Source organism: Chelonia mydas, chromosome 1 (genome assembly GCF_015237465.2).
Source record: "Chelonia mydas isolate rCheMyd1 chromosome 1, rCheMyd1.pri.v2, whole genome shotgun sequence".
Lineage (NCBI taxonomy): Eukaryota > Metazoa > Chordata > Testudines > Cheloniidae > Chelonia > Chelonia mydas.
In genome coordinates, this window is record NC_057849.1 from 234,393,182 (window position 1) to 234,419,069 (window position 25,888).

Below are 25,888 nucleotides of genomic sequence, written 5' to 3' on the forward strand. Positions count from 1 at the left end.
CCCCTAAAATGAACTTTTTTATTTCTAAGCTGAAGGCCTGTAACTGAACTGTAACAAGAAGGTTAATATCTATCATTAATACAAATAAATAAATACATGGAATAACTATCACTGGTCTAACTCCCCTGACTTAATTAGAGCAGGGATATATTAAGCACACTCTCTCACAGAATTTTGAAAAATAAAATGAACACACTGTTTAAAAGAAAATATGGCCTTAGGATTGAAGGGGAAGGAGATTGCTTATGGTTGTTTGTGTTCGCTAACAAACTTTGGAGCTTCCTTCAGCCTTAAATTGATTCATCACTTTCTAACCTGTCCCTTTTTAATTATTGCATTTTCCTTTCTTCCTCCTTTCCCCTCCCCCCATCATGTTGATTTTTAAATTAAATGCTTGCAGATTTTCCTCTCTGTATGTACAGAGTACACATAACCATACTGGTGGGAGCTGCTAAAATGGGACAGCTTTGTCACCACCTTAACAATGACAAAGCCAGAGGATTATGTGGGCTTTTTTATTGTACGGACCTGGAGAATATTACTGTTTTTCTTTTTCACATGTGGATATGGATTTGTAACACAAGGAACTTTATCTCTACAGACACACGGACACACAGGAGTTTTCAGAGTAATACATTATCATTGCAGACACACAAGGCTAATCCATGAATAGGGTGATGGCTGTACTTCCTCTGGAGGAAAAATATCTTGTTTAACATTTTCAGAATACATTGTGGATTCCTATAAAAAAGCATGTTGGAAAGTTTTGAAGAGTGTTTGCATTTCCATGATATAACATGCCGTTAAGTGTGAAGCAAGACATTTTATAAATAGGTATGGTTTATGGACTTGGTACTCCCAATGCATGGGTCTTATTGCCTTAAGGGACAAAGATATGAAAAATATTTCAAACTAGATATGACTGATGATAGATTTTTCTCTCATCATCTCTCTTTCCAGACAGACATTTAATACCTGGAGAGTCTTCCCTTTCCATATATAGATATATCACATTGATTTCGCCTTAAGGGACTTAACACAGAGACACTCATTTTTCTGTAGATATTTTGGGAGGTTTTTGTTCTAAATGTCCTAAAATTCAGGAGGAATTAAAGTCAACATAATGTACATGTTTTATTTTACTGAAAATATTTAAATACTACTATTTAATAGGTTTCAGAGTAGCAGCCGCGTTAGTCTGTATTCGCAAAAAGAAAAGGAGGACTTGTGGCACCTTAGAGACTAACCAATTTATATGAGCATAAGCTTTCGTGAGCTGCAGCTCACTTCATCGGATGCATAAAGTGGAAAGTACAGTGAGGAGATTTTATATGTACACACAGACCATGAAAAAATATACATTGTAAGGAGAGTGATCACTTACAATGTATATTTTTTCATGGTCTGTGTGTACATATAAAATCTCCTCACTGTACTTTCCACTTTATGCATCCGATGAAGTGAGCTGCAGCTCACGAAAGCTTATGCTCATATAAATTGGTTAGTCTCTAAGATGCCACAAGTACTCCTTTTCTTTTTACTATTTAATACTATAACTTTTGGAGGATATTTTGATGTTTAAATAATTTCTATAATTAAAACACCATCCCACTGTGGAACATCCCCTTTATCAAAAGTTAAACAAAAGTTTCTTTTCCAGGCTAGTTTCCAGGCTAACTGGAAGTTTATTAAAGTTTATTAAGTTTATTAAAAATTACAAGAGATGATTCAGGCGATCAGAATGGCTAACATTTAGGGCATTAATTCTGTGGAAATGCTCCATACATGTTTGGTCAAACTGCATCTCTTGTGCCAAATATTCCATACTTCTATCTTTCTGATTTTCGTTTTGTAATAGCAGCATCTAGCTTGTAGGGCATTTACTGTACATTAATAATAGCAAGGACTACAGTTCTGCCATGGATCTCACTTATGGATTCCACAACTTTGAAGTTTTTCAACAAATACTCATGACTTATGGGATTTGAAGATGTGGGTATGTAAATGACTGAAACAAATTTACTGAGGACCTGGAGATCTGACACCTTAAAACCAGAGCTGGAGGACAGACTAAGGTCTGAGTTCAGCAAAGCACTTAACCACATGTTTAATGTTAAGCAAGTACCTAAGTCCCACTGGCTTAAAGTTAAGTGCTCTACTGAATAGGGATGGACTTACCCTCCTAACTTCCTGCACTGCTGCAAGCTAAACAGGCAGATTCCATGACCACTTCATAACTTTTTCAGGCCAGCTACCATAACAATTAATTCTAATAATAGTAGTTTTTATGTGCATGGAAAATTTCACATACACAGCCCAATTCTCTGCTGTGTTACAATGGAGTTACAACTGGCCTAAAACTGGTGTAACACAGTGAAGAATAAAGACAACACTACTGTAGTTTCAGGTAAGGACTGTGAACTCAACAAGGCACAAATTTAGGCCCTGATCCTGAGGTAAACTGTGGCCATATCAACACTGCAAAAACACTGTTTTTAACATCTGTTAACTAACTCATGCTAAAATTTAAGTATCATGAGTTTACACTAGGGTAAACTACAAATATTTGTAGACTGCAACAAATGATTGAGTGGTGTCCAGTGTCGTGGTGTCTAGTCTTTAGGTTTGATTAGCCTTTGATGGCTAGGAACTCCAGGTAAAAATCTTAAGAGAAGGGATGCCCCAGGGATTTTATATAGGTGCAGAGGTCTGCCTATGCAGTATATATTGCAGGATATGGAGCTTGGAGTGCAGCTAATTGTGTGATTAATGTTGTGCATAGCTCCTTTCCAATTTAGAACCCTTTTTGCTTTGGTGCTAATCCCGCAAGCACACATGTATAACTGAACTTAATGGAACTTCTCACATAAATAAAAGTCTAAGAGGCTGCAGTACTGGGGTATCAGAGCACAGTCCTGTAAACACTTAGACACGTGCCTAACTTCACAAACATAAGTACTTCCACTGAGTTCAAAGGAACACTGCTCATATGTGTTCAATTAAGCAAATGCCTATGTGTTTTCAGGATCAGGGCCTTAGTTTGAAATTGCTGTGTAGTTTCGGTCCTGAATTGCTGATCTATGAACGCCATTATGGGGCTGCATTGCACATATCCCCTTGCACTAGAACACAGCCCAGGCTGCAATTGAACAGATGATGGGATCCTGCAAAAGAAAAGTCTCAATGATTTTCACACAAAGGTAATTTTTTTGCAGGAATTATTGGTAATTTTTCATAATTCAGAATGGAAATATCCACTGCACAAAAATATCTTGAAAAAGTGAAATCTGGGGCGGCAAGGGATTAGTACCCTAAAACGGAATGGAGATTTTTGGTGGTGTGTTTTTTGTTTTGTTTTGTTTTCTGGCGCGTAACATTTTGCAAGAGAATTCCTTACTTTAACACAACTAGTTAAACTCTACTGCATCAAACTGTAATAGCTTCAAGTTGCTGCAGGAGTCTATTCTGTGATCTAACAAGGTCTTGTGCTTTCTTTCATTTCCCAAATCATAAATGAAAAAAGGAAGAACTAGTTCAACCAAAAATAAGATGAGTTTGCACCACCTCCAGAAACTCAGCTGAACCTATTATTTGTCTTCTTCATTCCCCCCCAAATTATCTGTCATTGAAACATGTATCTTCATTTTGGCGTTAGATTCTGCCGACGGTTGGGAGTGGCTAAATTAACCTTTTCTGGTGGCGTTTACAGTTGAATTGGAACCCCCTCAAGTTTTATGTTTAAACCTGATCCTGAAAACTCAGACTCATGTCTGACTTTATGCATGTGACAGTACCACTGAAATACATGTTTAAGTGTTTGCGGAAGTGTGGGGAGGGGCAAACTATGCAGACTTAAGTGATTACAATAAAACTAGATCCAAATATTTGGGTGCTATCTGAAAATGAGCCGTGGATCCTTTTATCGTTCCCTAACACTAGGAAATAGTTACCATGAATGTTTTAATCTTGTAGCATTTATTATAATTTAGATGTCATTAATTTTAGTTAAGAATTTCCACACCCTTTCCAAAACAGGTTAAACAGCTTTTATTAAGAGTCCTCTTTAATTCACTTTGAGGCAGATTAATCTAATAATTAGAGACTTTTCACAAGTAAGCTAATGCTTTTCTGGCAAAACAGGCTGAGAACAAATACCTCATTTTGCAATAGATATTCCACTTGACCTCCATATTTCATAATAAATGTAACAAGGTTCTTCCTGGAAATTAAAAAAATAAAATCAACATTCAGTTAATTGTAGGTAGAAAAAGAAAGTGGGCATTATTTTTACTTCACATTATAAATCAGGAATAACTTCATTGGCCACGGTGATTTTACATTGATGTAAATATGAATTCAGAATCAAAACAAGTACTTATGTAGATTTCAAGGAATATTGGACGTGACACTTCACTACCCTTTTGTAGTCACTTACCCTTGCACAAAGTAGGTTTAAAGTGCTACTTCTCCAACCTGGTGGCATTTTATACCTACTTTTTACAAACATAAGGCCCCAATTCAGCAAACCACTTAAGCAACTGCCTAAAGCTAAGCATATGCTTAAATCCCATTGACTGTGCATGTTTAAACTTAAGCGTGTGCTTAAATGCTTTTTTGAATAGAGATGGACTTAAGTGCTTTGCTGCCTAGGGTCATAAAATAGGGTGGAAATCTATGGCTAATCAAGCCCTACATCTGCAAAACAACTGGAAATAATTCTGAATTTTATAAACTCTGAACCAGATCACCAGTGTAGAAAAGTATATTTTTAAAAAGGGAGAGTATTTAAATGTATTATTATTTCAACAATTACTTATATTTCTAATATTTACACATTTAGCTTTTTCAAATTCTTTCAGATTCAACGATTGCCCTTACTTTCTAACAGTTAAGCTGTGGCTTTACTGTTCTACTCCATTCAGTCTGGACTTGGGAAACTGATGTAACCCACATAAACCTAGTGTAGATCTCTATCCCCTGAGTCTGCTCCTGCCTCAATCCTGCAATTTGTTTTGCTCGTGTATGTATCATAGTAGAACCAACGCAAATCCAGGGATTCAATGACATTAGCAGATCAGGTAATATACAACAACAGTTTTGCAACATAAAGGCAGCAAAATGTGAGAACCACTCTCAGATGTTGATTTCTACTCAAACTTCTACATGATAATGCAGAGTAATATACTACATACACTACAACATTCAATTTTTTAATTTCCTGATAGCTGTACTTCTTGTGGAGTGCTGCCAGGTTTCCTTTCCAAAAGGCCATTTATTAATATGCTGATAAAAAAAAAAAACTATACTTAACTACTCCCATCAGGTTAGCCAGCATGTTGTACTTAACAGCATCTTGATGTTGAGGAATATGGGCCAAAATTAGCCCTGGTGTAAGTGAATACAATTCCACTGATGTCCAGGGATTTACACCAAGTTCGAATTTCGCTCTGGGTGTTCATTATAGTGAGGGATGGAGGCGTAGCACCTACCCGTGGATATACTGATTTGATTCATTAGCTACCCACTTGCCTATAAGAGCAATCTGCTGATTTGCAAGGGTAAGATATCAGCTCATTCTCTTCACTTCTTCCCAGGCCAGCTGATAGCAGCTAAAGAAGTCATGTGTTCATTATTCTCCATGAGAGCTAGTAGAGGGTGACCATCTTAACCAATTTGGCTCCTGGGACAAAAATGTTATTTCGTTCTGCCATATCATGACACAAATATCACACTGTGGCATTTCATTATGATGGGGCTGCCCACACAAAAATTGCTATTAAGAATAGCAAAGGAGGGCATCCTGGAAATAAATCACATTACAAGACAAGTCTTCTCTGCAGAGTTACCTCCAGTGATACAAGTCCCATCCACACACAAAACCCTTTAACTCAATTCTGTTAGTGCTTTCAATTTGAGTTGGATGGCCTTAGAGGTAGTAGAGGCTACATGCTGAATAAGCGCAACACCTCAGCTACTGACACAATTACTGCAGATCGTATGCTTGCAGTGTGGCCACTCACACATGAGCTCAGTTAACTCAAGAGGAGTTAGCTACGCTCCCATTAATTCTGCAGTGAAGATATAGCCTAAAAAGGTCACTGATAAATCTCCTTCTGGCACAGGTAGCAGGAAAGGAAACCTCTGTTTATTAATAAGTGGGTTAAGAGCCAGTCCAGGAAAAATACAGGAGGGGAAAGAGAAGCAGACAGTAAACAAGCATTTTGTTTTTTTATGAAGTGATTTGTGTTTGAAAGAAACTAAACAGATCCTTTGAAAACATCCCATATAGTTCAAGGTGACCTTGAGCAAGTCACCTCACCTCTCTGTGCCTTATTTTCCCATCTGTAAAATGGGAAATGTGATGTTTATCTTCCTTTATAAAGCACTTTGAGATCTATGGATGAAACACACTATCAGAGTTAATTATATAAAAGCTAAATATTCCTCACTCCTTCAAAAGTTGCTCAGTGAAAGTTGAGGGAGAGCTAGCTCTGTTGATATGGGGAAAGCAGTGGACATGATCTAGCTTGACTTTAAAAAGCATTTGATATAGTCTCCCACAGTATTCTTGCCAGCAAGTTAAAAAAGTATGGATTGGATCAATGCACTATAAGGTGGATAGAAAGCTGGCTAGATCATCAGGCTCAACGGGTAGTGATCAATAACTCCATGTCTAGTTGGCAGCCAGTATCAAGCAGAGTGTCCCAGGGGTTGGTCCTGGGGCCAGTTTTGTCCAACATCTTCATTAACGGGTGATGGGATGGATTGCACCCTCAGCAAGTTCACGGATGACACTAAGCTAGGGGGAGAGGTAGATATGCTGGAGGGTAGGAATATGGTGCAGAGTGACCTAGACAAATTGGAGGATCGGGCCAAAAGAAATCTGATGAGGTTCAACAAGGACAAGGGCAGAGTCCTGCACTTAGGAAGGAAGAATCCCATGCACTGCTACAGGCTTAGGACCAGCTGGTTAAGCGGCACTCCTGCAGAAAAGGACCTGCGGGTTACAGTGGTTGAAAAGCTGGATATGAGTCAACAGTGTGCCCTTGTTGCCAAGAAGGCTAATGGCATATTGGGCTGCATTAGTTGGAGCATTGCCAGCAGATTGAGGGAATTGATTATTCCCTTCTATTTGGCACTGGTGAGGCCACATCTGGAGTATTGCATCCAGTTTTTGTCCCCCTACTACAGAAAGGATGTGAACAAATTGGAGAGAGTCCAGCAGAGGGCAATGAAAATGATTAGGGAGCTGGAGCATATGACTTATGAGGAGAAGCTCAGGGAACTGGGCTTATTTAGTCTTCAGAAGAGAAGAGTGAGGGGGGATTTGATAGCAGCCTTCAAATACCTGAAGGGCGGTTCCAAAGTGGACGGAGCTAGGCTGTTTTCAGTGGGGGCAGATGACAGAACAAGGAGCAATGGTCTCAAGTTGCAGTGGCGGAGGTCTAGGTTGGATATTAGGAAAAACTATTTCACTAGGAGGGTGGTGAAGCACTGGAATGGGTTACCTAGGGAGGCGGTGGAATCCCCATCCTTAGAAGTTTTTAAGAGCCGGCTTGACAAAGCCCTGGCTGGGAAGATTTAGTTGAGCTTGGTCGTGCTGTGAACAGGGGGTTGGACTAGATGACCTCCTGGGGTCTTTTCCAACCCTAATCTTCTATGAGAGATCTGGGTGTCCTTGACACATCAGCCCTAGAGCTATATCGAACCCTGTTATAACTACCCTTGTTAAAATAGCACCTGGTTACAAAGACTGTGTTATGAAGAATGAAGCCATTATCACAGTATTTATATTGGTATTTGGCTCTGAAAATTCTCTCTTTATGAGCAGCAGCACGAGAAAATTATAGCTCCTTCAGTCCAGGGAACTTTGGAGAAGTGTGTCTGTGTGGTTGGGGGGTGGGGGAGAAGGGTTGGAAATGTTTTTCTCCCAGCTGTAATTTTTAAATTCTCCTGTTCATAAAGAGAATTTTAAGAGCCAAACACTGCTATAAATGCCGTATGATGATAATTTCTCTCTACATAACACCATTCTCATGGATTTGTAGTGAGTTGCTATTTTAACAAGGCTAGTTATAAACAGGGTTTAACTACACAGTTAACACTCATTGTGCTTGTAAAAAATGCTACAGAGGCAGAGAGCACTATAGCCAACTATACTGAAAGTATAAGGTACACAGAAAGCCATTTTGTTGCAAACTGGAGAAAATACAATTTTTCTTTTATTTATGATATAATCTATAATGAAAATGTCACATACATGCTCAACGTCAAGGGTGAAAGCAAGAGGACAGGGAGAAAATATAGTTCAATAAAACAGACCGTTCTGCCAACCAACCAGTGAGGACAGAAGGAAAAAAACCGTTGAGCTCATTTTATTTTGCTTGCTGCCATCTCCATCCCCAGCCAGAATTTAGCCAGAGCACAAGGGTTAAAAGAATCTGGCTCTGCATGACTTCTTATGAATACAAGAGCACAAGACAACAGCTTCGCTTTTCATCTCAAAGACAGTACTGTGATAAGAATCTGATGCACAGAAATGCTTTAATTGCTGGTCCAGTCACATGGCCTGGCTCAGGGTTTCTGTCACATGACAAAGATCAGTATCTACTGACTTCACTAATTACTGTCAGAAGCACCTCCAGTCGCACCATGACCACTAACACAGTGATGCAATATTGGCTCAATGCTGACTCACTGGAAGAAGTGGCATTTATTGAAAGGTCAGCAATGGTTCATGCTGCACCCTGTGTTGTCTTGGTAGTTCTCCCATCCATGTACAAGCCTGGCTCTGCTTAGCTTATAAGTGTTGATGAAATCACAACCCCAGGGCATGTAGGTGCTGACAGCAAATATATACAGTTATTAAGTGCAGCTACTCCAACTATTAACATTCTTACCTGGATACCTTCCAAATATATGTATATTGTAGCAGCTGGTTCACATTAAACTGACTGTGGTCATCTTCATGCTGTAGAGAAAGGAACATATAAAGAGTTATATAATTGCTGGTATGAAGTATCTAAGTGGTACAAATTTGTTTGGTGCTTCATAATGTCAGTATGTTCTTTCATTATTTTTGGCCCAATACTGAAGACTGATTAACACCTTCCTCTCCTTGCCTATATGTTCTTGAGCCCTTACATAAGCTTTTGAAGCTGGTCACACCACCAACCTGACCTTGGAAAGTAAGAAGCTCATCTTAAGTAAAATCCTCATAACTTTTGAGCATTTTCAAATAGACTTGATTGCAAGTAGAGAAGGGCTGAGGCCAGAACAGTCCAATCCAGTCCTGGATTTTTAACATCCCCAGACTGAGGAAGAGTTTTTGGTTATGGTTATGGTAGGGTTATGGTTATGGTTTCTTGCATGAGGGAAAAAAATAGGAGCCACTTGAAAAAATTCCTAGCTGGTCTTATAGTTCAAGCACACCCAAACTTCAGGGTATTTCCATCTGAGATTGGTGTCTATCTTTCACATTAAAATTATATTTTGTTTTCTCCAGGTTCTTGTCTTTTTGACAGAGGAAAAATCCCAGCCCTTATCCTCAACTAGCAGTATAGGGAGAAGACATACCTGCATGCTACACCAAGTAGAAGACATTACACACACACACACACAGAGTCCATCTGCTTCCTCCTTTTTTTAGGGAGTACATTGGGGATCAGAGTCATAAGGGTGACAGTGGAATGGGAGCCACATTTACTGATAAACAGGGTCAAAATCTACCATACTTTTGCAACCTCCTTAGAGAGAGAGAGAGAGAGAGACTTTTTCCCACCATCTTTACCTGGACACATTCTGCTGATCAGGCCACACCACCCTCAATCAGAGGTACTCTTTCTTCCAGCCCCATGAATAGGGTGACCAGAGAGCAAGTGTGAAAAATCGGAATGGGACGGGACGGGAGGGGGTAATAGCCCCTACATAAGACAAAGCCCCAAATATCAGGACTGTCCCTATAGAATCGGGACATCTGGTCATCCTACCCATGAATGGCCTCCCACCTTCCTTTGATGCTTGAATTCTTGAACCTCCGCCTTTCAAGCAAGGTAGTTCCCAACATGCAGCCAGCAAGCAGCCGTCGCCTGTGTTCTGCACAGGCAGCTCTGACTCACTGCTGAGTCCAGATCTCTGCTGACTATAGGGCCCTGAAGTATGTTGTGAAATAACTGTTGCTGTCCACAGCACCACAATGAAAATCAGGAGGCAAGTTAACTGAAACATCTTTATGTCTTTGATGATAATTAAGCGAGAACACAAAGGAAACAAAAGTAACAGTGAAGATACCTGACACCCAGTGCTTTAATGGCTCTCCAACCAAACAGTTATCACTGGCAACCATGGGAGTAGTCAGGCCACGGGAGCAATCATGCATAGCACTTGATAAGAGCTCGGAGACATGGTATCAGACAGCATGGTAAAGAAAGAATGTGCAAGTCCCTCCCCAAACCTGTATAGTTACTGTAACAATGCTTAAAGCTCCTTCCCTTTCCCCGCAACAAATCAACCCGAAACAGAGCAGTTAACATGAAACAAAAACAGTGTATAGTCTTACCTCATTTTGGGGGAATAAATTCCCTTGTTTCCCTCTGCAGCAACAACCTTGATCTCCTGAGCACTCTGACATCATGGACCTTTCTTGTATGCCTAACATTTGTGTTCATGAACTGACCCCTATGGTCCTCTAAGCCTTGGAGAAACAGTGAATAGCCTTTGTGGTTCATGCATTTACCAGCCCCTTTCAGAGGGCAAAGTTTAGGGAAGTGTGTTCCATTGATGACCCCCGCACAGTTCAGAAAACCGCTCTGAAAACCCAATATAATTTCAAGGACTTAGGTAATGGCACCCAGCTGTGGATGGATCTCAGTTCTAATAGCCTGGTAAACCTGTACAACCACCTCCCCGTCAATTGACTTCCCAACCGCAAACTGGCAGTCAGGTGTTGCCAGCTTCCAAAGGACAATAGCTACCCACTTCTGTACTGGTACAGGTTTCTGAAATTGAGTGGTGTGGTGCTGGAGGGTTGGTGTGGTAATTGTAGGGGTCCTGTCCCAAAAAGGAGTTGTGGGGGAGTCGCAAGGTTATTGTAGGGGCGTGTGCGGGGTGCAGTACTGCTACCCTTACTTCTGCTGGTGGCAACACTGCCTTCAGAGCCACCAGCAGCAGCAGCGCAGAAGTAGGGATGGCCTGGTAGGTTATTGCCACCCTTACTTCTGCGCTGCGCTCTGCAGAGCTGGGCCGTCAGTCAGCAGCCGCCACTCTCCAGCCGCCCAGCTCTGCAGGCAGCAGGGCAGAAGCAAAGGTGACAATACCAAACCCTGCCATCCTCACTTCTGCGCTGCTGCTGGCGGTGGTGCTGCCTTTAGAGCTGGGCTCCCGGCCTGCAGCTGCTGCTTTCTAGCTGCCCAGCTCTGAAGGCAGCGTCGCCGCCAGCAGCAGTGCAGAAGTAAGGGTAGCAGTACCGCAACCCCCTCCCCCACCCCCAACCCACCTCCCTCCTTTTTGGATCAAGACCTCTACAATTACAACACTGTCAAAATTAAGGGTTAAATAGCTGAAATCATGATATTTACGATTTTTAAAATCCTGTGACCGTGAAATTGACCAAAGCGTGCCATGAATTTGGTGGGGCCCTAGATATGAGGGCATGCAGTCAGTCTGAGGAAGGGCCCAACTCACCACCGGATTGGGTTGTACGAGAGGAAGCTTAATAGCATGCAATACAGTACAGCCTGTGTCTGTTTAATTATAGCTCCCTCTGGGCCTGCTGCACTGGTTAACATTTCTGGCTGCAAGCAGAACCCTTTCTTTTCTCATGTGAGTCCATTGTTGCGAGGATTCCCTAGGGCTGGAGGAGACCTTTGGTTTTGTGACTTATGCTAGCTCTACAGCTGTTAATGTTCTCAGCTGCTATTAGCTACTGAGGCCTGGAGCTCTCACATTCATGTCAGTTATCATCAAGGGCTGATCAATAATTTACTTGAATGTATCATAAAAAGTCACCATCCCTGCTGAATCCCTACGGTACATTATTGATAGTTTAGCGAATTCCTTGAGACAACAAATGTTTTCTAACATCCTGAAAACTGCTAATTTATCTTCGAAGACTGTGATTAACTGCTTAAAATATCAAAGCTTAAAGATTACTTTGTTAGTAATAATTCTACCTGGTAGTTGTAACTATTTCAGGAGAGTTAAATGCCAAGAGCTGCACTTACTCTGTTCTTGGTCTACGTAGTGCATTGCAGTATATTAAGCCTAATTTAGACCTGTCGAATTAGAACAGCGAAGGAGCAGGCTTTTGCATATTAATGGGACAAAGATTTTTGTTCTGTTGCAGGATGAGGGATGATTCAACATAGGAAAATACTTCCATATCATTATATCACTAAGAGTTTCTTAAACATGCAAAAATTATTTTAGGAAACAAAAAATGCATCTCTTACCATCGGGTAACCAATGACTTCATTTTTCTCAATTTGTTAATATTTTTATTGTAAATACACATGCATTAACATAACACTTCTACTACAATGTTATCACCATTAATACTGGTACATTCCACTTAAGCAAAAATGATCTCCAGGGTTCCAGCATTTGCCTGAAAATCCCTCTATAGCAGGTAAGGATTCAGTCCTGCTGGAGATTCATACCCCCCCAGATGCTAGGTACATGGGAAGGTCTTGCTAGAGAGAGGGAATAGCAGGTGTGGGCTGAGCACTCCTCAGAGAGGAACTCCGAAGGCAGCTAAACTTGTGGTGGAGGCTTGGACTAGATTTTGTGCTGTCTCATTTGAAAGTCTGTACATGACTAAAACCAAACCCCAACAAGGGGTAAGTTTTTGACCCATTACAGCTTACGTGGATGCATTTTGGAGGCTCTGCTCAAACAATACTTTTTAATATCCTAAGTTGTATACTTATAATATGGCAGTTGTGAAACACAAGATCAAAGAACAAATACAGCGTCCCATCCCCTGGAGTATTTTACCACTATTCGAAATTGGTTCATCATTTTGTGAGGAAACTACTGTATCTTCCCCCACCCACATAAAATATTTGCCATTCTCAAGATCTTGAAGTGATCACTGATGTCAATGGGAACTTTTGTCCCATGAGGCAATATAAGTGGGCCTCAATATTTTTACAGCATAACCGTTAACTCTGTGGTCTCTACACAGGCTTTATTTGGAGGTCTAATGAGAATCTAACATCTGGAAAATTCAAGTACTAAAAGCTTTTACTCAAGAGAGTTGTGCCTGGTAAAACTCATCTCTAAAAACAGAAAACCAAATTAAATCCACTGGCTGAAAAAACCTTATGATTTCAAGTGAAAATCTGAGGCCAGATTTCCTGCTTTTTCACTTCTTGGCTCAAGACTATTTCCCCTTTCCTTCTGAATACATCATAATAGAATACCAGCTTCCTCTGCAAGGAAAAAAATGTACCTTTACAAAAATAAGTCTTTGGCTGAATTTACTAAACAATTTTGAATATTATTACTGGCCCTCTGAGGGACAACACCATCCTTGATCACACTCACCCATACTCACTTCTCATTGTTAAACAAAACTTTCCTTTTCCTCTGTCTGCTGCTCTTACTTAAGATTTCCTGCTTTTGTGTGTGTGTGTGTGTGTGTGTCTGTCTGTCTGTCTTATTGGCTTCATTTCACTTAAATACACATGATAAAGTTTTAGGGGGGAAAAAATCTGATTTTTAAGAGCTCTTCACCAGATGCACAAATCTTCAGGAAGTGGGTAGAAGGAGCTTCTTCCTGTGTTATGACATAGGCCTCAATATGAATCTAAACTCTTTCCCTCAAATAGTGGTTACTACTAAAATTATGGGATATCAGAGTACCTATTTGTTGCAAGGTAAACAAAATAGAGCAAATTTATCCCTGGAGTTGCATGCACTTATATTAGCTGTGAATTTGGTCTGAGGAGTCTAATGTCGCTACGTCTCTGGATTGCAAATGATTAGCTAACAATGTGAAATATGAACACACAATGCTGGATCTCTTGCCCCCTCCTACTTGCAGTGCACTGTTCCCATCACCTCGCAAAGGCAACCTGCTGTACACACAATATGATCACTAACTCAGCCGGGCATCTAGGCCTGGGCACCTAGGAACGAGTTAAAGACCTGACAAATGAGAAGAAGAATCTGCCCGTCACCATAGGAAGTGTAGCCCTCAAGAAATAAATTTATGAGCCATAGTATAAGCTGTAAGTACAATTCTTCATTTAGATTTATATTTCAGTTGGAAATGAATAGGAATTTGGTGGCTGAGGACATATTTGATATTGCTATATGCCTACCTGTATGTAAGCAGTACTGGGCAAGTGGTCATGCTGTCCTAGTGTTATCCCATATCTACAAGAAACACTATAACCCTTCTTTGTATTTTCCTAAGGAAGATGTCCTCTGGAACCATTTCCCTTTCTGTTGACATTTAAATGAATCAAGGTGGGAAGGCCAGTGGATTTTTCACCAGAATGGTTTGGAATTTTTAGTCAACAATTTCATTTTTATGATTGCCAGTTTTGTAATTAAGCAATAAGAGTCGCACATGCAGTGTATTTCTGAATAACTTGCGTCAGATTACCCACAACCTTCACTTCCGCAACTCCATGACTATGCTACTATTTATTTCAGAGGACAATATTTAATTACCTAGTGGCTTTAAAATGACAGATAAAACTTTCCACGCCTTCCTCTTTCCAGGCAGCTCACCATACTTGGGAATCCCAGAGCACTTTAGAAAAGTTAATTAAGTCTCAAATCTTCTGTGCAATAGATAACTATTGTTATAGAAAGAGCACTAGGATGGTGCTCTTACATAGAGTCTTACACGTTTTTCTTTTTATTAGTGTGCAAGCATGTTTTTAGCCTTGGAAGAAACTATCATATTGTTAGGTTTGTAAAGAAGATTCTCTTGGGGAGCTGTGGCTAGCACCAGGAAGTTTGCTCTATGTTTTAGTCTTTTTAAACAGAGTCAGTTCTTGGGGCAGGGTATCTTCGTTGCAGCCAGGCATTGGTGATTCGGCTGAGATCTCTGAAAGAAGGAACTGTCTGCATGATATTTGTGACCATCTCTGTCCCAGAACTGGTGTGTAGGTATAAATAAAGCAATTTGTTCTAATAATATACCCTGACTCAGTGTCACTGATTTCTCCTACAACAGGAAGCCAAACTGCAAGACCCCAAACATCTGCTACAGCACAGCAAAACGGATACTGTGTGTGTGTGTGTGTGTGTGTGTGTGTGTGTGTGTGTGTGTGTGTGTGTGTGTGTGTGTGTGTGTGTGTGTGTGTGTGTGAGAGAGAGAGAGAGAGAGAGAGAGCGCGCGCGCGCGCGCTGCTCACTCCACTCCATAAAAGCTCCACAAACCATCAATTTTCTACAGATCACCTGACATCAGTGAGATGGTAATTACCTTTGGTCACCACTGATCTGAGCCAAATTTGAAATGGTGACTTGGTGATGAAAGCATCTCTGTCATATATTTCCTGTCTCCTGAACCATCAGTCCTTCTGCTACTAATGGAATCTCAATTACAGATATTTTCAATTGCTTGCAAAAAACCACCACCAACAACAAAAAGAACCCAACAACAACTTTTGTATACCCTGGTAATGCAAAGCGCAAATAATTTGAACCACTGCTGTACATGATAGCACCTCTGCTTTTATCGGTTAAAAGGTAAAGAAGTCAAAAGATAAGATAGTTTAAAACATATTGTATTTGGTCTCACAACCACCTTTTAAAAAAAAACAAAAACAACAACAACATTGCAACAGATGAATTACACTGAACCTGACAATTCTTAGGGGGATACATACCAGAACTGGAAAGAAAAGAAACCCTATTTTTTATATTAGAAATCTGTTATCTGATCCAAATTTTCACAGACTCAGGCTAGTAGTTCCAATTACCTCCTTTAGGCAGATATCCTATCTGTGGATAAAGGCAACCCATCTCCAGTCAAAATCACCAAAAACATCAAGGTCTCCTTTGTAGTGTGAAGTTTGGTTTGGAAGAAATTCAAGATTGCCCACAGGGAATAAAATTCACATCTAGCAGCATGATCAGTATCATTAAAGCTCAATAATCCATTCCTAGGTAGTTGAATCACAAATAATCTGAACGAGAATCTCTTCAGATTTAAAGTGCGATAAGACTATGTCTTCAGCAGAAATACATTCTCTCTCATGCACACACAATCAAATACTTAGAATTTCAGTAACCAGGATCTGGATCTGATTTATCTTGTGTAGTACTTTATGGATGTTTGCCCTTAATATGTTTCAAAAATGTACAAGGACCAGCCAGGAAAAAAAAAAAAAGACAAACTGATATCATGAGTATAGTTCAACTCCAATAAAGTTGAATTCTTCTAACAAAGGTAACATTCGCTCTTCTCATATTCAGATATTCTCTAGGATTACCAAAAGGATAAAGGAAGCCTAACTAGAGGAGAGAAGCAGAAAGACTCAGAATACGTTACATTAATGATGAACTACATTTGAATGTACACTCAAGAGAGCAAACAAGCCCTTTCTGATTATTAATGCAGATGGTTACATGAGAGGATCGGAAAGATTTCATTTACTCGGGCATATTGAAAGAAACAAGAAAAAAATGACGCACCGATCGAGCCAAACTTTGCTGATAGCTGGTGTCTTTCTGTAGACGAAGCTGAATGGAGGTGGTTGCCTTGCGAAGACTCTCATGACTGCCCAAAGCATGATCACTGCAATTTGGAAGGTGGTAGGGAAGGAGGGGGAGAAAGAACAAACAAAATCATCATTACTCCCCAGCTCCTATTTTTCTCTCACACACTTTCCACCAGGCTCCAGCAACTCATGCTAATCATCCAAAACATGGTTGTATTACACAAACACAGTGTATTGGATCTATAAAGGATTGTGAGGTTTTGACCATGACTTGTTTTTAAGAGCTGGATGGAAAAAGATTAATAGAATCATCAGTAGGGTTGAAGTCTGATTTAAAACATGCAAGTTCTGTAAAGGAATGACAATGAAGAAAGATGGAAATAAAAAGATCTTTCCACACTCAAAGCCATACTTTCTCTTTAGAGCCTGTTTGTACTTAAACCTCAAATTACTATGGATTATATCAAAGCACCTAGGACATAACGTATTATTATTATTTATTTATAATAGTGCCTAGAAGCCCTAGTAATGGATCAGGATCCCATTGTGCTAGGCACTGTACAAATAGAATTAAAAATGGCTCCTACCCCAAGATGTTTATAATCTAGGGCAACAGATGGTAACAGACAGTAAAGGGGGTTATGAGGAAAAAAATGAGACCATATTAGCCAGCATCATAGACAGTAGATAATTTGTATTATTTCTATATCTTGATACATAGCTAAATAGAACATCCTGGATGAAAAAAGTGTAGCTGTATTTAATTGGTATTTAGAGGCTGGGTGGAACAGATAATCTATATTTGCAAATCGACGTAAATGAGCATGGGGCCTGATCCTCAAGTTCCAGAGCTCAAATTGTGCAGTGGACAAGGAGAAGGCAAAAGTGCTTGTAAGTCACTTTTTGACCTCCTCTAATCATAGGGCCACCCGGGGGCCCAAGCAGCCACAGGGCTATTCTACCTTACATCAACTGGAATGGTTCACTAGGGACTGGTCTGTCCAGATTGCAGGGTACTCTGGCTTCACCTAGAGTGCTCCAATAATATTCATGCTAGGAGGGGAATTCCCTTGTCATGAGACTTGCCAACCCCCCTGTGCTTCTTTAGAGTAGCTTTCAGTCCTTTTAGCACTGTTGGATCAATGCAAAGGAGACTTCCCCTGGGCTGAGGGTCTGGCCTGGTATTTCTAATTTTATGTGGAAGTTAACATTGTTCCATTGACTATCATTTTTAAAAAAATCAGGTGAAATAATGCACCAGTAATTCTTAGTTAAAAGCCAGAACATTTCTTCAAATTGAAAAACTTTAGGGTTTAATGGTATTGATTTTCTGCAATGACAGATTTATTATTGGAACACGTTCACATGCACCATCAGTTACATCTCCAGTGCATGTTCTGACAGGTTCATGTTGCCTCATTCAGGCTCCTGGACATGAGAGCAAGAAGGATTGATCCATATTTATGTTGCTTTTCAGCATGGCAAGTTGTTCCAGAGCTCCCTGGACAGGGGTGAAAGTACCTTAAAGGACTTATCAGTACTCTGGAGTCCTGATGAGGGGGCGGGGCCTCAACCAGAAGAGGCGGGGCCTTTAAATCCCCAGGCACTTTAAATCAGGATTTAAAGGGCCTGGTGCTAGGGCTGTGGGAGCAGCAGCTAGGAGCCCCGGGCCCTTTAAATCACCCCGAGCTCCCAGCTGCAGAGGCAACTGAGAGCCCTGGGGTTTGGGGGTGATTTAAAGGGGGCTATTTAAAGGGCCTGGGGCCACCGCTACCGTCCCAGCCCTTTAACTTGCCACTGGAGCCCCGCTGCCACTACCCCAGGGCTCTGGCAACAAGGCTCCAGGGACAATTTAAAGGGCCCGGGCTGGATTAACGTTTTGTGGGCCTGACGCCAAACATACTTGAGGGCCCCCCTGGGGAAAGAAGAGGCCAGGGGCAAGAGCACAGTGGGGCATGGTGAGGGTGGTGGGGGGGAAGGATTGGTCCCCAGCTGGAGCGAGGCAGGGGCTGGGGCAAGATGAACACAGTGACGCATGGGGGGAGAATTAGTCCCTGCTGACTGGAGCAAGGCAGTGGCTGGGGACAAAAACACAGTGGGGCGGGAGCTAGGGTTGGTCCTTGGAGCAAGGGAGGGGCTGGGGGTAAACTGCAAGGGCAGCAGGGCTGGGGAGGGGGTAAACAGGATCTCCCACACACACCCCTGCCCACATAGAGCGGGTACCTACCTTCTCCCTGGTTCTAGCCCATTCTCTTTGTCTCTCTCTGCACCAAGCTGAGGGTGGAGGTGCACTGAGAACAGGGCTGGGGATGCAGGGTCTGGGAGGGTGTTAGGGTGCAGGAGCAGGCTCTGTCCAGGAGCTAGAATGAGGGAGGAGGCTCAGGGTTGGGGCAGGAGGTTGGGGTGTGGAGCCCTTACCCAGGGCAGCTCCCATTCGGTGCGAGGGGTGCAGGTGGGTATGTGGGGTGGGGGAGGGTGCAGGAGCTCCCGTTTGGTGCTCAGGGTGGGGGTGGGGATGTGTGGGGGGATGCAGGAGTCAGGGCAGAGGGCTGGGGTCGCTCCCAGCTCCCTGCCCTGAGTGGCTCATGGCAGGGGGCTGAAGGGGGTATGCCCTGATTCCACCCCCTTCTCCAAGGCCCTGCCCCCACCTCTTCTCTGCTTCCTCATGCCAGCAAACAGCTGATCGACAGCAGGGAGAGAGAGTGAGAGGGGGTGGGGGAACGCAGCACACTGGGGGAAGAGGCGGGGGCAGACCCCCGGGAGAAGGCAGCACCAAGCTTCTGCCCCCATAGGAGAGAGCGGGGGGGTGGAGAAAAGCGGCCAGGGCCCCTTCCGAGCGTGGGCCCTTTAAATAGCTGCTGGAGCCCCACCGCCACTACCCCAGGGCTCCGGCAGTGGGGCTCTGGTGGAAATTTAAAGGGCCCGGGGCGCCAGCCACTGCTGGGAGCCCCAGGCCCTATGAATTGCCGCCTGGGGAAGCCAGTCCGCCCCGGTACAGCGCACCGGCTCTTGCCGTTATGCCGTACCAGGGCGTACTGGCTTCCTTGCACCTCTGTCCCTGGTCCAAGTAGGAGAAACAGGTTTGTAGTGCACATCACAACTTCTGGAGTGCCCTCTCGTGCCTGGACAGAGCATTACAGAGGACTTTGCCTCTTGTCTGCCCTTGTCTGCCCCTGGTGGCCACTTCATTGGCTGCGATGGCTAGTCCCTGCCCATTATCTTCTCCCCACTCCCTCTCTGGATTTTCTGTGGCTTGGCCCTCCAGCTAAGTCATATAACAGTTCACTCCCCATCCAAAACAACAAAAAGTCCAACTTAAATTCTAAATCGAACATCTAAATCACAAGTTCTCCTGCCCCTCTCAGACTGCACTGCTTCCTGGCCCCTGCAGAGCTTCTCTCATCTTACTTCTTCCCAGCAGGATTCTCCTATTGCTTCCTTTCACCATGGACTTCAGCAGTTTACTTCTGGGGATCCTCCTGCCCCTATCTCAGGCCTACCCAACAGGAGTTTACTCTACTCCTTGTGGGTCTCTTTCTCTTGTTGCAGGCCCTAACTCCGAGCTCTCCTACCCAGGAGCTACCCTAATCACAGTGAGTACCTCAGCCTCTTCCCAGAGGGGCACTCCCCTTCTTCTTCCCTCCAAACTCTTCCCCCTTCTGCTGAGTTCCCAGCTCTGTTTAAGGAGTGCTCTGCCTGTTTCACCACCACAGCTGGGGTTAGTCTTTCTAATTCAGCCCCTATTACACACAGCTGGGGTCACTAATTAGCCCTATGTTGTCAGCTCATCAATGAGGCTAAGGAGTAGCTGCTAAACCATGAACAAGGCTAAGCCTAGCTTGCCTCAAAGGGCCAGCCAGCCCATGACAAGGTTCTTTTCTGGCCCTATGAACCTATGACAGAAATAGGGGCTTATAGAATGTGCACATAGCAGACTAGGAACTATTGCGTCTCACATCGGGGTGTCTAACAGAAAACAAAGGTTAATTTTAAATCATTAACTAGCACAGCACATGGCTGTCAGAGATAATTAGAAAGGATTCAGTGTTCTGGGGATTTCTGACTTCTATGAGTAAATGCTCTACACCTATCCCACAGTGTAATTAGGAAAAACACAAGCTCCCCATTTTGAAGGTACAAAAGGCAAAATTGCAGAAGTGGCATTTTGTGACAGACACATTGAAGGTCACAGAAGGAGAAACCTATTTCCATCTGACGAAATAAATACCTAGGGCAAGGTCCTTTGACAGTGCTTCTGTACATTTGCAAGATTTCTTAATATTAAAAGCATACAGTACAGATTTAGAAGTAAGAAAGTTAGAGTGCAAAAGCACTAGCTACCACATTGAAATAATAAAATATCTGTACTGCTGTCATCAGCCCCCCACCACCCAGTCCCTTTACTGCCTCCCTCTCTCTTTCTACACAGTGTTCAAATTCCTCATCCTCACCATTGGGGATCTGCATGGCTGTACCTGCTTCTACATCTCTCCTGTCACTTCCCATCAAGCCCTGATGCTCTGCCCATAGGCTCTGACTCCGTGGGTGCTCTGGGGCTGGAGCACCCATGGGGAAAAATTGGTGGGTGCTCTGCACCCACCGGCAGCTCCCCGCCCTAGCTCACCTCTGCTCCGCCTCCCTCACTGAGCGCGCCGCACCCCTGCTTCTCCCCCTAGCTCCCAGCGCTTGCGGCCACAAAACAGCTGGGGGAGAGGTGGGGCCAGCGCGGGGATTTGGGGAAGGAGTCCAATAGGGGCAGGGAGGGGCGGAGTTGGGGCAGGGACTTTGGGGAAGGAGTTGGAATGGGGGCAGTGCAGGGGCAGGAGGGAACGGAGCAGGGGTGGAGTCGGGGCGGGGTCAGGCACCCACCAGTGCCGGGAAAAGTTGGCGCCTATGGCTCTGCCCATGCGTCTTGTCTCACTGCTCCCTTGTCACCATCTACTCTTGTCTTCATTATCCCTTTACCAACCCCAAGTCTGTAATGACAGTCCTTTTCCTATAGGCCACTTTTCACCATTGACTTTTGCACCTCCCCTCTTGCCTTACCCTCACGCTATATTACAACTAGTGGAACAATCGGGAAATTATACGTAACATATTTATGAATCTTAAATCTCTTGACCATGTTCCTATAATTTTCTAGTTTTCCTTTCTGCAAATATTAGTGTGAGTGGACTTTGTTTTGCACAAATGTTTGGAGAAGAGCCTTTTATTCATGCAAATAGTGGGGCATGAATGAATAGATGGAGCGGGTTAACGACTTTTGAGGAAAACATAATCCAGTCAGAAATCTAGGTCATAAGAAAAAATAGATGGAGCGGTCCATAAAATAGATGTAGTAGTATTCAGCTCCTATTTGTCACAAGTTTATCATGGACTGACAGACTCTATCCATGGCCCAATCCTGGAGCAGTATAAAAGGGCTGCAGCACCCCACAAAACCTGGCCCTCTTTGCATCTGTTACTCCACTATAAAATGGACATAAAAATTAAACAGTCATCTTAAAGGGGTGTCATGTGGATTAGTTAGTATTTTTACAGTGCTTTCAACGATATAAGAAGCACAACATTATTATAAACATGACACATTCTGGAAAATCCCCTTTCGCCTTATTTGTATTACAAATACCACCTACAGTACAATACAATACCACCTACAGACTTCAACTGGGATTGTGCTAGGCATTGTACAAACATATAATGAGACACAGCCCAAGCCCTTAAGAGCTTACAGTCTAAACAGGCAAGACAGAGACAGAGAGGAAAGAGAGTCACAAACAAGTGAAGTGACTTGCCCAAGGTGACAGAGCTGGTCAATGGCTGCCAGAAATAGACTCCAGGTCTCCTGACTCCCAATTCAGTGTCCCCAGCAACACCATTAATTTCCAACCATATAAAATTCTTTCCACGTTACTTCTGAATCCTTAGGCAGTCTCTTAAATTTTATTAAAAAACACCTCACTGGAGCAGCATCACATATGAGAAGGTTAATTTGCAGTGACAAGAGAAAATGGAGGCTTATTTTTATGGAGAACATATTCACCCCAAAATGCAGGCTTCTAATGATCCCAGTCTACGCAAATATACCTCTGTCCTTTCTATAATTAATAGTTTAAACTTCACTTGAAGGAAAAACCAGTTTCTATTCAGGCCTTGATTCTCAAAGACTGGAATTAACAAGGCAAAAAAAAAAAAAAGTGTCACCAGTAAGGTCACAAGCAACCGTGAGAGTGTAAATTATAGACTGGAGATGCTCATTTCTATTCTACATTTCTGTTTACTGTGACTGCTGAATTTAGGCGCAAGATAATTACACAAAAATACACTACAGGAGAATGAAGAGGGAATTCAGCAATATACTAAAGGCAAACTAAAACCCTCCTTCCTGCCTTCAAATGACAGGAAACTTTAAACTTTATAAAAACTGCTGGACTATGTTCATTTGCTGGTTGTGTGCTGGACTATGTTGATTTGCTTGTTGTGCACTGCAATCAGTTCTTCTTACTAACAACAGCCAGATCAATAAACAAAATGAAACAAAAATAAACTAACATCTTTTTATATAGCAATGTGGTATGTTTTACTAGGCACTTTGGAATGCTCTGAGCAAGTGGCCTATAGCTCTAGAGGCAAAAAGTTTGCAAGGAAGATTGATTCATTACTGGCACATAACAAGAGCTTCTTTGGGTTTGCTGCTAGCAGTGGGAGTCATGAATTATTCAACGCAAGCTGCTTAACCCCCAATATAATTTATTTTTATATGGCATCTTTCATAAAGGACATCATAAAACCACTTTGCAGAGGCATCCATTCACAAGCTAAAAAGGAAAAAAGCAAAGGACAGTCTGAAGGGAAGATTTAAACAAAGAGGATAATACAGGTGGTTTGGACAGGGAAGATCTTCAGCTAGCAGAGATGGACAGGGCAAGAAATAAAAAGATAGAAACAAAGAAGAGGTCAGGTTTGATGGAATGAATTGAACAGGTAGCTAGGAGACTTATGGTATGTCTACAGGTGAGCTGATCGGCAAGGCCATCGGCACTCACCATTTTTTTCCCCTGGGGGTGCTCCAGCCCCAGAGCACCCACACCTAGATATATAGAAACACATTAAGATCATAGAAGAGGAAACTGCAGTACGTCAAGATGGGCTGAGGGAAAGACATAACTAAAGATGAGAGAAGAGGCAGGGACAAACTAAGGATTAATCCTAACAATGCTTTAGAGACGGTGCAAGACAGATTTGTTGGCAAGAGAAATGTAAAAAGGAAAAAAAATGGAATAGCCTGTGACAACTCACCATTTCTGACCTAGGGAGATCTAAGGTAAAGACCAGAAATGGAGCATGGTTCCAACTCAGAATTTCACCAGTTACCTATGGGATGAACCAAAATCCTCAGTATAAAATTCCCTGAACTTTTGGGGATGTTTGAAATCCAGGTTTCCACTGTGGCTCATAAGAAAAAGCCAAGGGGAACATCAGAAGATAATGGACACACGCAAAGGAGGGGGAATAATAAATTGTTACATCTTAATTTACTTGGCAATGCCATGTGTCATGCTATTCCTAGCTAACACACTAGTATGTATTCTCTCTTTTCCCTAAACACTTCCATTCACTTAAAGCTAATTGATTCCAGGCATCATCAAGTATTTCAGATTCTGCTACAGGGGGAATTAGCTGCTCTATAATACAGTTCAGTCTGATAACAAATGGAAGCCTCTTGTAGAACTTCATGATGCCATCTGGCTCACTAACACCATGGTGTAAGGCAAGTGCATTATATGAACTCTTTTGTGGTTTGGCTTTATGTTCAGGTTCTTCTGAACTGTAATGACAAAGAAACAGCAGCACACAATTCTCTTTACTGCTACAAGATTTCCGTGATGACTATGTTAATGAGGTCAACTGACAACCCTCTGACACCACCTATTATAGAAAACTCAAACAAGACTCCACACCACAATTCACCCAGGAATTTAAGTGCATTGTCAAATCCTTCCTCAAACAACTCCAAGAGAAACTCTACAACCTCATTCCCCCATGAACCCACTCAAGGACCTTCTACTTGCTTCCCAAGAAACACAAACAAGGGAACCCAGGTAGACTTATCATATCTGGCCTTGGAACTCTTACTGAAGGAATACCAGGACTCATAAGAACCATCCTTAAAGGGCCACATCCCACACAAAGAGCTTGCTTCCTCCAGGACACAACTGACATCCTGCAGAAACTCAGCAACTTTAACAACGCCCCTCAGAATACCATCCATTTCACCTCCCTATTCACCAACATTCCTCACAATGATGGCATAGCTATCCACCTCAAATATCTACAAGACAACACTCAGATATCCACCCCAAACATCCTTTTCACATCCTCACCCATAGCTATTTTACATTCAACAACAAGCAAACACTTTGCTCAAACCATGGGAACAGTCACGAGTAGTAAGATGGCTTCCCAACATGCCAACCTCTTCGCAGGCCACATCAAGGAAGAATTTTTGGATGAGGGCACCACAAAAAAAAAAAAAAAAAGAATCCCCCTTGTCCACGTGTTTGTGACCCCTTCAAAGAACTCTAATAGATTAGTAAGACCTGATTTCCCTTTACAGAAACCATGTTGACTTTTGGCCAACAGTTTATGTTCTTCTATGTGTCTGACAATTTTATTCTTTACTATTGTTTCAACTAATTTGCTCGGAACTGATGTTAGACTTACCGGTCTGTAATTGCCGGGATCACCTCTAGAGCCCTTTTAAAATATTGGCGTTACATTAGCTATCTTTCAGTCATTGGGTACAGAAGCGGATTTAAAGGACAGGTTACAAACCATAGTTAATAGTTTCACAATTTCACATTTGAGTTCTTTCAGAACTCTTGGGTGAATGCCATCTGGTCCCGGTGACTTGACACTTTTGTTAAGTTTCTCAATTAATTCCAAAACCTTCAATCTGTGACAATTCCTCAGATTTGTCACCTACAAAACATGGCTCGAGAGAAATACCTTGAGAGATCTTGTTTCAATACAGGAAAAAAACCCTCCAATCACATACCCCTACTTGTCACTTGATACCCCATATGGGTTCCAGCGTAGGGTGGCATCAAACAATTACTACCCATACTTTGCGGGAACCACTTTCTGAAATAAATCTTTCCTGCTCTTCCCCCTCTCCCCCTTTCTGGTCTTCAAACAACCTTACC

The 25,888-nt window shown here is 42.3% G+C and overlaps 1 protein-coding gene across 1 annotated transcript in view; it reads right to left on the reverse strand.

Annotated features, from left to right (window-relative positions):
• The window catches only part of PIK3C2G (phosphatidylinositol-4-phosphate 3-kinase catalytic subunit type 2 gamma), a 275,645-nt gene that overhangs the window by 234,650 nt on the left and 15,107 nt on the right, over positions 1-25,888 (reverse strand). The window contains exons 5-7 of the mRNA XM_037916093.2: positions 16,657-16,759; positions 8,901-8,971; positions 4,156-4,219 (exon numbers count right to left, since the gene is read on the reverse strand). Of these exons, the coding sequence (XP_037772021.1) occupies positions 4,156-4,219; positions 8,901-8,971; positions 16,657-16,759 (238 nt within the window). The remainder of the gene's footprint in view (positions 1-4,155; positions 4,220-8,900; positions 8,972-16,656; positions 16,760-25,888) is intronic.